We start from the raw sequence: 13,965 nt of genomic DNA, 5'->3' as shown, positions 1-13,965 counted from the left end.
ACAAACTAACTCGTCAGGTCTCGTCTCTCGAGCCCGCGATGATTCCCGTGGGAAGGGCAACAATTGATACATTTTTACAAACAGCCAATAGGGAGGTTGCAACGTTCAGGCTCTTCTTTGCTCAGACACTCAGTAATGCACTTACTCACTTATCACGTGGAGACGTGATAGTAGTCCACCCTCCCGCTCTCTCCATTCAGTCAGCGAACGTCACACAGGAAGTGAACCCCAGCGGGTCATAGAAACTTGCGCAGGAGAAGAATGACTTTTTTATTTGTAGGCTACGGAAACTTTGAGGAACGAAATAAAAACCGGTATTAACCGGTTACCATTATTTTTAATAAGCGTTTCTGTTCCGGAACATAAAAAATAATAAAGTTTCTGGTTTTGTTTCTGTTCCATGTGAAATAGAAAAAGTTCCCGGTTTTCGTTCCTTGAACCGGTTCAAAGCCCTGCTTAGCAATGAGTCATGTTATTGGTCGCATTTGACTCAGGAAATTTTAGACCCAATCACAGTAACGATATTAACAAATAAATCAGACAATACACAGGCAATCTAGTGAAATCCCCACAGTTGTGGTCTTGACTGGTCTTGAAATAAATTCCCGAGTCCTCTATGTCTGAGATCGAGTCAAGACTGAATAAAAATCCAGCCGATTCTGAGATGAGACCGAGACCTTCAAAAAGTGGTCTTGAGACCGGTCTCGAGACCAAGACCAATCTCAAGTACTACAACACTAGTTCAAACTGTATGCCGTTTTAAAAAGAAAAGTTCCATTTAGTACTTGGGGACCCTTTAAGGTTTCCCACATAGAATCCCACAGTGAATGGTTTTCCTTTCAGAAAAAAGTAGAACCGTTATTAATCCAAACAACCAATGAGGGATCTATTTTTCCAACTAGCGCCAAAAGAAAACATACACACACTTATTCACACCTCGAGGCAGTTTAAAGTTTCCAATCTACTTAGCAACATATTTTTGGGAGGTGAAAAGAATCTGAAGAACCTGGAGGAAACATGGTGAGGACAGGCAAAACAGACAATGCTGAGGATCAGAACGCAGACCCTGGATCTGTAACAGGGCATCAATACCTGCTTCACCACCATGCTGCCTGTGTCTATGAGATCTTTCTAAATAAATAAATGTACTCTTCAGTGTTACTTCATATTTCCATTGTTCATTTTCTACCGCTTATCTGGTTCTGGATTGTGGTGGTAGCTGTCTCAGAAGTGATGCCCAAATGTTCCTGTTCCCAGCTTCTCTGGGGGGATGCCAAGGTGTTCCCAGGACAGCCAAGTAATATAATCCCCCGCCTCATACTGCCACCCAGTCCATATTGCACTGTACCCTTATGGTTCTCCCTGCTGGTGGTGAACCCACAGGAGGGTGGACCCATAATGCTCTTTTGGGCTGTGCCTGGCTGGGCCCCATGGGTAAAGGCCCAGCCACCATATGCTCACCAATGAGCCCCTCCCCAGGCCTGGCTCCAGAGTGGGGCCCAGGTATCTCTGTTCTGGGTGAGGTAAAGGTGTTCCTCATGAGGTATTGGTGATAACTTCATATGCTCCCTCCCCTCCAAAGATTCACTTACTAAAGGCTATTTAGAAAATGAACTCTTGAGGAACTCTTATTTTTTAAAAGCTGCTTCATATGCTTTTAAAACTAAGGGCTCCTCAAGTCTTCACTTCCTAAATGGCCTTGACTTTGAGTACTGTTATATAGTGAATATATCCTCTGAAGATTCCCCAAGAGAGATGAATTCTTGATTTAACTTTTATTTCACTTTAGGATGTCAAAATGGACTATAAAAAGAAATTGCACATTATCATACTCCTGTGTGTCTGTCTCTTTCTTTGTGTAGATAACGGTTCATGGACTCAGCTGTGGCTGGTGTCAGAGTATCATGAACACGGCTCACTGTTTGACTACCTGAACAGATACACAGTGTCTGTTGATGGCATGATCGTCCTCGCGCTGTCCATCGCCAGCGGCCTGGCTCACCTTCACATGGAGATCATCGGCACTCAGGGTGAGCCAGCACTCGATTCTCCTTCCTGCTTTCACCTGTATCTGCTAAATCCTTTCTTTCTGTTCCTCCGAGAATAGCACACCTCTTCATGAGCAAGTGACTATCCAAGGGTGCATTTATCCTAAAAGCCCTGGAGTTGTTCTGGACAAAAAGATAATAGAGTGAAGAAAATATCCTGCATTTCTGTCAAAGGTGTTTTGTTCATGCTGATCTTGCTCAAATGCTTAAACTGTGATTTCAGGAGAATAATAGGGTTCCTTATCCAACATTTTGAACTGTATGCTTTTAGCTGTCTGTGTCGGCTCTCATGAAGCTCAGAAGTGACTTTTAAAAGAGAACTGAAGTTATTTTTAAACTTGCTTTATTTCTTAACATGTTATTCAATTATGTTTTCGGTATTAGTAATCTGATATCGTGACTCGTATTGGCAACTAATTGCAAATATTTTAAGTTCGTTTCTTAGACAAGTATATTTTTTAAGTTTGTTACCTTGTTAACAGTTTCGGCGAGAATCTCCCGCCTTCTTCAGAAACAGTCACCAGATGTCGAGTGGTGACGTGCCTTATCAGCTGATGTTGCGTGCAGGAGGCGTGAACGTCCCGCCCAATTTGACAGGTAGTCCACGCCTCCTGCTGTCAGGTCGCTCCTCCAGGATGGCGCTCCAGGTGTGCGACAGTGCATACGCTCCCTCGTCCCGGTTCATCGTCCTCTGCGCCCGCTTGCGTATTTCCACTGCCTCTAAAATCCAACGCTGGAATCTATTTTCTTCAGCGCGAATGACTCTGGCCTCTTCCCAATTCATTATGTGATTTTGCCGTTTGCAGTGGTCTGAAATGGCTGATTTTAGGTTTTCTTGGTGTGCTTTTTCTTTTTCGGATCTTGTGAGTCTTCTTGTTGTTTCTTTTTCACATTCTAATTGGTGTTCTTTCCTTCGAGTATGGAAGCATCTGCCCGTTTCACCAATATAGACTTTATTACATGAACGGCAAGGGATTTCATAGATGACGTTGCATTTATTGTCCAGTTGTATTTTGTCTTTGGGGTGAACTAGCAGCTGTCGGAGGTTCTTGTATGGTTTGACCGGGGTGTTGATGTGGTATTTCCTCATGGATCGTTGGATGCGTTCTGTAACTCCTTTTATGTATGGTAGTGTGACAAAGCCTCGGTTTGTTTTTTCGGTGTTTTTTCTTGTTTGTTTATTTTCTTTTATTTGTGTCTGTAATTTCCCTTTCCGAATTGCCCACGGTGGATATTGGCAGTTTTTTAATGCCTGTTGGATGTGTTGTTCCTCCTCCTGTCTGTCTTTCTCCTCCGTAATGGTCTGTGCTCGGTCGTATAGTGTTCTGATTACCGACATTTTGTGTGCGATGGGATGTTCTGATGTCCAGAGAAGATATTGGTCGGTGTGTGTAGGTTTTCTGTATGTTGTAATTCTAATGTTCCCTTCTTCTGTGTGGTGTATTTTTAAGTCCAAAAAAGCTATTGTCTTGTCCGTTTCCTCTTCGTGTGTGAATTTGATGTTGCCTGTCTTGTCTATGGAGTTTAAATGATCCGTGAGTTGTTGTGTGTGGCCTGTTTTGGTTATTTCAAGAATGTCATCAACGTATCTTTTCCAGAAGATAGGTTTGCAGTCATCCGGTGCTGTTTCTATGGCTCGGGTTTCCAGATCCTCCATAAAAAAGTTACATAGAGTGGCAGATAGCGGGTCCCCCATTGCAAATCCCTCTTTTTGTCTATAGATTATGCCTCTAAATTGGAAAAATGTGGAAGTGGAAATGAAATGTAATAGTTTTGTTATGTCCTGTACTGTAAGTTTTGTGCGTTTTTTCAGGGTTCTGTCTGCTTTTATCCGGTTTTCTACTATGTTGAGAGTGTTTGTGACCGGTGTTTTTGTAAAGAGGGATATGACGTCATGCGATACAAACATTTCATCCTTTTTTATCTTGATTTCCTTTAATTCTTTTGCCAGTTGTTTTGAGTTTTTGCAGTGGTATTCCGTGAGTCCGAGGAGTGGTTTGATTATGTCTGCCAACATCTTGGAAAGGTTGTAAGTAACTGATCCTATACTGTCTACTATGGGTCTTAGTGGTGCTCCGGGTTTATGAATTTTCGGTGTGCCGTAGATCCGGGGGGTGATGTTTGCTGTGGGGATGAGGTGGTTGTATGTTTGTTTATCGATTTTGTTGTCATCCAGTAACGGTTTGAGTAATAGCTTTAGTCTTCTTTTCTTTTCCTCCGTCGGGTCTTTTTTTAATACTTCATATGTGTTTGGGTCCGTGAGCATTTCATTCATTTGTTTTGCATATTGATTAGTGTCCATGATAACCGTGGTCCTCCCTTTATCAGCCGGTAATATTGTTATTTTCTTGTTCTTTGTGAGTGTTCTGATGGCTTCCATTTCCTGTTTGGTTATGTTTCTGGGTGGCGGTTTAGCTGAGGTGAGGATGCCTGCTATTTCATTCCTTAATGCGGCCTTCTGTCCTTGGTCCTGTATCATATTGCACGCTAGTTCCGTGGCTAATACGAATTCTTCATGCGGGATTTTATTTGGTGTGATGGCATAGTTTAGTCCCCGTGAGAGTATAGTGCGTTCTGCTGTTGTTAGTGTGTGTTTAGACAGGTTGCAAATCCAGTTTTCGTTTGTTTGCTTGTCCTTGCATTTATTTTGTTTCTTATTGATAAGTCTGTTCAGTTTTTTAATATGGCGTGTTTTTGTTTTTGAAAACTCTTGTTCTTGTATTGCATTCAGATGTTCTTCCATATTTTTTTCCATGTCACTGCTGAATTTGAACCGGCGTTTGAATTCTTGTTTTCTTTGTGCTATTTCTGTGTTTAAATTGTTGATTTTGTTAGTCGTGCATCTGATTCTTTCTCTTACCAGAGTCATTCGCGCTCTTTCGATGGTCCTTTCCGCGTTTCTTGTTGGTATCGGATTTTTTATGTAGAGGCTTGCTGGAATGACGCCTTCGTCTCGGCAGCGGAGATTGAAGCGGAGATGGTTTCTTTGTCGCGCCAATTTTTTTCCTAGCTTTTCCAGGTAGCGTACCTCTTTGGCACAATCTTCTCCATAACTTATTTTTAATACGTAGTGGATGTTCATTATGTCTAACTATTACAAATATTTTAAGTTCGTTTCTTAGACAAGTATATTTTTTAAGTTTGTTACCTTGTTAACAGTTTCGGCGAGAATCTCCCGCCTTCTTCAGAAACAGTCACCAGATGTCGAGTGGTGACGTGCCTTATCAGCTGATGTTGCGTGCAGGAGGCGTGAACGTCCCGGGACGTTCACGCCTCCTGCACGCAACATCAGCTGATAAGGCACGTCACCACTCGACATCTGGTGACTGTTTCTGAAGAAGGCGGGAGATTCTCGCCGAAACTGTTAACAAGGTAACAAACTTAAAAAATATACTTGTCTAAGAAACGAACTAATTGCAATTAAATATTATACTTATCGGCCTATTCGGTTTTTAGCCGTGTTGAATTTAGTTCGTTTGGTCCACGGCAGGCGTCGCTTATCTGCGCGATCTTCATGAGACTTGTGCGAGACTTCGAAACGTGAAGTGTTAGCCAGGTGTCAGTGCCGCCATTTTGAAAACTGTTTTCCAAACGAAGTATTGCACAAAAACGAGTTTAAATGACGATTACTGCCTACTTTTTTCAAACTTTCCTGATTGCTGTCAAAACAAACAAAACTTCCAGCCTGATTACATCAGCATTCGAAAGAGGGAGCGCGCGTCTTTTGACAACGTTGGCAGATGTTGGTGACTTTGATTTCCGCTGTACGTTTTACTTCCGTCCTATGATGCCTCGCACAGGTCTCAACGAATCTCATTTATGGCCATTGCTTTGACATATGGACTGATATATTACAGAGCATATTTCAGACACTCAACTTGCTATAGCAGCGACAAAATAGCGATCAAAAATGCATTCTGATATTTAATAAAATGAGAGAATTTTGATAATTAAAACATTAGCCTTCAGTTCTCCTTTAAAGCACCTTTGAAAGAGCTTACAGCTATGTGGTCACCATATAAAGTGCTCTCTTCATTTTTCCATAGCTATGTGTGGCCCCGCCATCCAGCAACTAAAACGTCGGTGGTACTTAAGATTAAATTCTCAAATTTAGACATGTAAAAAGCAACAATGCCACCTCGGAATTGGCAGAGCCTGGGACTCTAGAAAGGCTTACAGATTCTTAAAACAATCAGAGGAGCAGAGTTAAAAACCAACAGGAGAGCAGAACCCAATTTAAAATTACATTTATTACACAATAAAAACATAACCCAGGATTGAATCTTTGAATTAATATAGTCAAATAGACTGATTAAAAAAAGGAAATAAAATACCAAGCAGACCTGCAAAAAAACACAAAAAAATATGACTGGTTCGCAGGAGAATTAAAACCCGATTAAAAATTAAAGTCCATTTCAACATCTCCTCCCGTGTCCACGCTTCTTGGCTCTGTCACTCAGTGTCCTCCTTGCACACCTCTCACGCCGATCCAAAGCAGTCATATGGTTTTCCTGGGTGGCAGATATCTCAGATAACATGCACATGCATTTTTGACCCTGTCATATACAGTGGATATAAAAAGTGTACACACCCCGTTAAAATGGTCGTTTTTTCTGATGTAAAAAAAATGAGACCACGATAATTATTTCAAAACTTTTCCCACCTTTTATGTGACCTGTAACCTGTACAATTCAGCTGAAAAACAAACAAATCTGATAGGGGGAAAAACATCTCATCTCATCTCATTATCTGTAGCCGCTTTATCCTGTTCTACAGGGTCGCAGGCAAGCTGGAGCCTATCCCAGCTGACTACAGGCGAAAGGCGGGGTACACCCTGGACAAGTCGCCAGGTCATCACAGGGCTGACACATAGACACAGACAACCATTCACACTCACATTCACACCTACGCTCAATTTAGAGTCACCAGTTAACCTAACCTGCATGTCTTTGGACTGTGGGGGAAACCGGAGCACCCGGAGGAAACCCACGCGGACACGGGGAGAACATGCAAACTCCGCACAGAAAGGCCCTCGCCGGCCATGGGGCTTGAACCCGGACCTTCTTGCTGTGAGGCGACAGCGCTAACCACTACACCACCGTGCTGCCCGGGGTAAAAACATAATCAATAAAAAATGTACAATAAGCTGGTTGCATAAGTGTGCACACCCTTAAACAAATACTTAGTTGAAGCACCTTTTGATTTAATTACAGCATTTGGTCTTTTTGGGTTCACACCTGCCATCAATTAAAATGACTCTGATTAACCCCAAATAAAGTTCAGACATTTACTCAGTTGTATCCTCCAGCAAAAGCCAGGGTTCACAGAGAGCTTACAAAGCGTCAAAGGGATCTCATTGTTGAAAGGTATCAGTCAGAAGGGTAGAAAAACATTTCCACGGCATTAGATATACCATGGAGCACAGTGAAGACCGTCATCAAGAAGTGGAGAAATTATGGGACAACAGTGACATTACCGAGAACTGGAAGTCCCTACAAAAATGATGAAAAGATGAGACAAAAACTGGTCAGGGAGGCTGCCGAGAGGCCTACAGCAACACTGAAGGAGCTGCAGGAATTTCTGGCAAGTACTTGTTGTGTACTACACGTGACAACAATCTCCCGTATTCTCCATATGTCTGGACTATGAGGTAGGGTCAAAGAAAAACATCCAGGCCTGGCTAAATTTTGCAAAAAAACAAAACATGAACTCTCCCAAAAGCATGTGGGAAAATGCGTTATGGTCTGATGAAACCAAGGTTGAACTTTTTGGCCACAATTCCAAAAGGTATGTTTGGCGCAAAAACAACACTGCGCATCACCAAAAGAACACCATGGCCACGGTGAAGCATGGTGGTGGCAGTGTCATGTTTTGGGGTCGTATTTCTTCAGTTGGAACAGGGGCTTTAGTCAAGGTGGAGGGAATTATGAACAGTTCTAAATACCAGTCAATTTTGGCCCGAAAGCTGAAGATGAAGAGGAATTTCATCTTTCAGCACAGAAATGACGCCAAAAAAGTTTTGGAATGGCCCAGCCAGAGCCCAGACCTAAATCCAATTGAAAATCTGTGGGGTGACCTGAAGAGGGCTGTGCACAAGAGACGCCCTCACAATCTGACAGATTTGGAGCGCTTTTGCAAGGAAGAGTGGCCAAATATTGCCAAGTCTAGATGTGGCAGGCTGATCGACTCCACCCCAAAAAGACTGAATGCTGTAATTAAATCAAAAGGTGCTTCAACAAAGTATCAGTTTAAGGGTGTGCACACTTATGCAACCAGCTTACTATATGTTTTTTTTTTTTTTTTTTTGCCCCTAACAGATTTGTTTGTTTTTCAATTGAATTGTACAGGTTATAGGTCACATTAAAGGTGTGAAAAGTTTTGAAATAATTTATCGTGGTCTTTATTTTTTTTTTACATCAGAAAAACCGATCATTTTAACGGGGTGTCTAGACTTTTTATATTCACTGTATGCTCTTTGTTTGCTGTTGCATGCTCTTTAACATTCTACACACTTAGCTATTTATACATTCTTTTAACCATCTCGAGTCTCAATATTTTGCCAGCCTGACTTGGTAGTGACGTCAAAAGAAGAGTCACAGCTTGTTCTGTCCACATGGTTCACTCTCAGCTTAGTGGTCAATCAGTTCAGATAATTCTGCTTGATCTTCTTGGAATAGCAACCAGCTTAGATTAGACTGCCGTGCTTGATTACTAAAACCATCCTAAGGGTCAAAGTGACAAATTTGTGTTATTTGTATACGATCATTTTTGCTGTCATAGCTCTTTCCCAGAAGCTGATTCCTGGAACTAAAAAAAAAAAAAAAAAAACAACAATCATCAATTATGCAGTAAAATAGAGCAGTCTTGAATGTATTAACTTGCAGATCGAAGGGGATGAATGAATATTGTTGTCTAGAAGCTGTGACCGCTCTGATGTATTTATTTTCCCCAATGTATGTTTCTAAAGGAGGTGGCACGGTGGTGTAGTGGTTAGCACTGTCACCTCATGGCAAGAAGGTCCTGGGTTCAAGCCCAGTGGCCGGCGAGGGCCTTTCTGTGTGGAGTTTGCATGTTCTCCCCGTGTCCGCGTGGGTTTCCTCCGGGTGCTCCGGTTTCCCCCACAGTCCAAAGACATGCAGGTTAGGTTAACTGGTGACTCTAAATTGAGCGTAGGTGTGAATGTGAGTGTGAATGGTTGTCTGTGTCTATGTGTCAGCCCTGCGATGACCTGGCGACTTGTCCAGGGTGTACCCCGCCTTTCGCCCGTAGTCAGCTGGGATAGGCTCCAGCTTGCCCGTGACCCTGGAACAGGATATGCGGCTACAGATAATGGATGTTTCTAAAGGGCTATGTGAGCTTCTAATAGTCCCTGGAAAAGCTTTGTAGACAGGCTCTAATGGTTCATTTACAACAGGTTTTTTTTTTTTGCACATGAGCTCAAGTGACGTGAAACATGCAGAGGCTGAGGCCCTGTCCACACGGCAACGGATTCAGGTGAATCTGATAAAATTGTTTATCGTTTCGGCCTGGCGTCCACACGGCACCGGCGTTTTGGGTGCCCCCAAACGATATTTTTTGAGAACGGGTTCCGGAGTGGAAAAATCTGGCAACGGTGCCATTGCGAAGTCGTCTGGACGAGTAGAACGGATTTGTTTACGATGACGTCACAACCACATGACTAGAACAAGCAGCACTCTCGCTGTTTTGTATGAATCACTGCATTGCATTCACTTTTGTATACAGCTTTTCTTTTAAATAAACAAGTAACTGAACCATTTCTTGAATTTCTTTTTTTTATTGGATAAGACTGCTTTTCAAAATGTTCACACACAATATAAAAAGTTATATAAATTATATAAAAATGCTTTTCAAAATGTTCACACACAATAAGAAAATTAAGTTATATAAAACTATGCACACTAATAAAACTAATTTGTACACACAGAAGGCACGATTTCCTCACGTAGTTGCAGCCATCTTCTTGTTGTTGTTGTGTGTTTGTTCCTGTGAGTGCTTCACGCCGGGTAGAAGAAGGGGTTTATGCGCATGCGTCCTACTTCTTCTATTGTTCTGGTGTCTCCGATGGGACCGTCTTATAGCGCCCCTAGAGGTGTGGCATGTGTATTGCATCGTTTTCAGCAAGCGTTGCCTTGCCATATGTACCTGATATTTTACTGATCCGTTGCCCATGTGGACGTGATATTTTTTTAAATAAAATCTCGTTGCCGTTGTCGTGTGGATGTAGCCTGAGTGTAAGGTTTAATCAGGATACGACCACAGCTCTACTGTGAAATGACAGCAATGATTTAGAAATGACCAAGAAGCCAATAGGAGTCTGAGAGCAAAGAAGTGATGTGGTTATAAAGACACAGCACACAGTGGAGACAATTAGGCCCTGTCCACACGGCAACGGATTCAGGTGAATCTGATAAAATTTTTTATCGTTTCGGCCTGGCGTCCACACGGCACTGGCGTTTTGGGTGGCCCAAAACGATATTTTTTGAGAACGGGTTCCAGAGTGGAAAAATCTGGCAACGGCGCCGTTGCGAAGTCGTCTGGATGAGTAGAACGGATTTGTTTACGATGACGTCACAACCACATGACTAGAACAAGCAGCACTCTCGCGCGCATCATTCGTAACAACAGCTTTTCTTTTAAATAAACAAGTAACTGAACCATTTCTTGAATTTCTTTTTTTTTATTGGATAAGACTGCATTTCAAAATGTTCACACACAATATAAAAAGTTATATAAATTATATCTCATCTCATTATCTCTAGCCGCTTTATCCTGTTCTACAGGGTCGCAGGCAAGCTGGAGCCTATCCCAGCTGACTACGGGCGAAAGGCGGGGTACACCCTGGACAAGTCGCCAGGTCATCACAGGGCTGACACATAGACACAGACAACCATTCACACTCACATTCACACCTACAGTCAATTTAGAGTCACCAGTTAACCTAACCTGCATGTCTTTGGACTGTGGGGGAAACCGGAGCACCCGGAGGAAACCCATGCGGACACGGGGAGAACATGCAAACTCCGCACAGAAAGGCCCTCGCCAGCCACGGGGCTCGAACCCGGACGACAGCGTTAACCACTACACCACCGTGCCACCCATATAAATTATATAAAAATGCTTTTCAAAATGTTCACACACAATAAGAAAATTAAATTATATAAAACTATGCACACTAATAAAACTAATTTGTACACACAGAAGGCACGATTTCCTCGCGTTGTCGCAGCCATCTTCTTGTTGTTGTGTGTTTGTTCCTGTGAGTGCTTCACGCCGGGTAGAAGAAGGGGTTTATGCGCATGCGTCCTACTTCTTCTATTGTTCTGGTGTCTCCGATGGGACCATCTTACAGCGCATGTAGAGGTGTGGCATGTGTATTACATCGTTTTCAGCAAGGGTTGCGTTGCCATATGTACCTGATATTTTACTGATCCGTTGCCCATGTGGACGCGATATTTTTTTACCCGCTAAAAAAAAAAATCTTGTTGTCGTGTGGATGTAGCCTTAGAGTAGCTACCAGTCTGGAGCCATCTACCGGGATATCTATTGGTGTGCCATTTGCTTGTGTTAGCTTAAAGTTACGTTGTGCAACTCTGACAGACTGACACATTCAATGTAGATCTTTAGATAAATTTGCTTTTGCTTGAATACAGCTATAGGATTTGTAGAACAGTGACACTTTGGGCTCCCAAAATTCCCAAAGCAGGTTCAGGCTGGTGTGGAACAAGTTGTTAACTGAAACACAAATGCATTAAAGCTATACAGCCTTTCGATTTCATAAAATCGGTGCAGTTTAGTTTTGTCTGAAATGTGGTCATTGTGATATCTGTTTATTTCTGTAATATCACAAAATATCAGGCCATTCTGTGGCTGGGAAGTTATTTAATTTGAGGGGATTAAAGCAAATAATGTGCATGAAATCGCTCGCTTCGCGCAGTCAAGCAGACAGAGGAAGTCCGTGTGCGCATGCGCAGGTTTACCATCTTCTTCTTTTGGGTTTTACAGCAGCTGGCATCCACAGTGTTGCATTACTGCCATCTACAGGTTTACCTTTGAGCGTGCACTGACAGTTCCATCATTCTGTCACTAAACGAACAGCTGATCACACCGAGGTGCTCGCTGAGCGCCTATATTTATTAGTTTGGTCCTGCATTTCCTTTCCTTCGCATATAACATAACGTCTTTTCTTCTCTCTTTCTTTCCGTTACTGTAGTCGGTCTTTCACGTTTCATTCGCACACTTGCGTCCTCCATTTTTTTCTCCTGTTTCAAATTTGTATCCCATAATGCCTTGCATACACGGGGAAAGCCCACCACGTGATGCATGACATAGTATCTTGTATTGGGTCATGGTGGAGCAGGAAAAAATGGTGGAGAATTTATGGCCACATGGAGAGAAATTCATTAATTGATATATTTTAAAAAACCCTAATAAAATTGGAAGTCTGTGATTCGAATTCAGTAGCTTTCAGTCCACAAAACAAAAATAATTGAGTGTCAGGGAAAATTCTTTTTATGACCTACACTTGAAAAATCTGAAAGGCAGTCTAGCTTTAATAAAGATTTTTTTTAAATTACATTTATTTGACTTTTTTTTTGCATACGGTGTAGGTTAATTTAACTAACTTTGAATATTTCACAATTTGAAGCCAGTACCATTAACAACTTACTTTGAGACATGATCATGATCATTAGTGTGTTATGAAAATGGGTTTAATGAATCTCTCGAAGGTCGATCCATTCAAACACTGTATACTTGCTTTCGGTCCACTAAACAAAAATAATTGGGTGTTGGGGAAAATTATTTTTATGACCTAAACTTGAAAAATCTGAAATGCAGTACAGCTTTAATATGATGATTTAGAACGTCACATGTTACAATGCAGAAGTACAGATGAACAAGCATTACCGAGGTTGGGTTTGCATTAATTCAAGGAACAGTTTAATGTCAAAAACAGTTGATTAGACAGGACATGTTTGGTGTGTGAAGATGGTTTTGCACTGTGTAGGTATCCAGTTGAGACAGGATACAACTGAGCAGTTGAGAGTTAACAGTCTTGCTCAAGGACCCAGCCATGAGAACGTGCTGTGAATGCTGAAGCAGACCCCCAGTTGTACCTTCTCATCCAATGAGCATAAAGCAGATTATAATTTATTAGTTGAGTTGGACGTTTGTACTTGTTCGTTATCCAAGCAGAACACAACACTGACACATTCCAGGATGATAACTGTAGGCTGCATAGGGCCACATGCATGTGTGTGTGTGTGTTTGCGACCTATTCGATGAGCATGATGGACCACGATGACACTATGACTGACCTGTAAATCCACCAACGCTCAATTCTGTTGAAAATGTCCGTGATTATTTGTCTCAGCAGGTGAAACACTGTGTAATCTAACTGAATTTTATCCAGTTGTTGTGGAAAGTGGGCTAAAATGAAAATCTCAAAATACCTGTGGAATCCTGAGCTGACAGGAGAAGCAAGGCAAGCGAAGGCGTAACCAAGTACTGTATGAGGAAAGAAACGACACAAACAGCTTACATAAACAGTTTAATACTTAAGCAACAAAATGCTACAATAAAGCTGGGGAACGTCTGTGAAACAAGCTAGTTCCTGTTATCATTATAAATTATAGCAGCTTCACCAGTCTTACATACATGTCAACCTATATGGAATGTCCGTATTTTATACGGATTTGATTCAATAAACGTAGTATACGGGCGTACAAATAAAGTTATACGGATTCTTTAAAAAAACTTCAATATTTATTTAGAGCTATAATCAATTCCCACGATGATAAAAGAGCGCATAACATTTACAAACGTACTGTACACCACAGAAAGCACAGACAGCCAGTAAAGAGTCTTATGAAATTGCGCGTTATCTCGTGGTAGCGAG

At 41.9% G+C, this 13,965-nt stretch overlaps 1 protein-coding gene across 5 annotated transcripts in view; it reads left to right on the top strand.

The window, feature by feature from the left end:
- Positions 1 to 13,965, top strand: part of LOC132892043 (activin receptor type-1C) — a 106,805-nt gene that overhangs the window by 67,477 nt on the left and 25,363 nt on the right. For all 5 annotated transcript variants that reach the window (XM_060930367.1, XM_060930364.1, XM_060930366.1 and 2 more), the window contains one exon: positions 1,863 to 2,030. In XM_060930367.1, the coding sequence (XP_060786350.1) occupies positions 1,863 to 2,030 (168 nt within the window). The remainder of the gene's footprint in view (positions 1 to 1,862; positions 2,031 to 13,965) is intronic.

The sequence above is a fragment of the Neoarius graeffei genome, chromosome 9 (assembly GCF_027579695.1).
Source record: "Neoarius graeffei isolate fNeoGra1 chromosome 9, fNeoGra1.pri, whole genome shotgun sequence".
NCBI lineage: Eukaryota > Metazoa > Chordata > Actinopteri > Siluriformes > Ariidae > Neoarius > Neoarius graeffei.
Note: the sequence above shows the minus strand (reverse complement) of the source record. Positions and strands in the feature narration are given on the sequence as shown.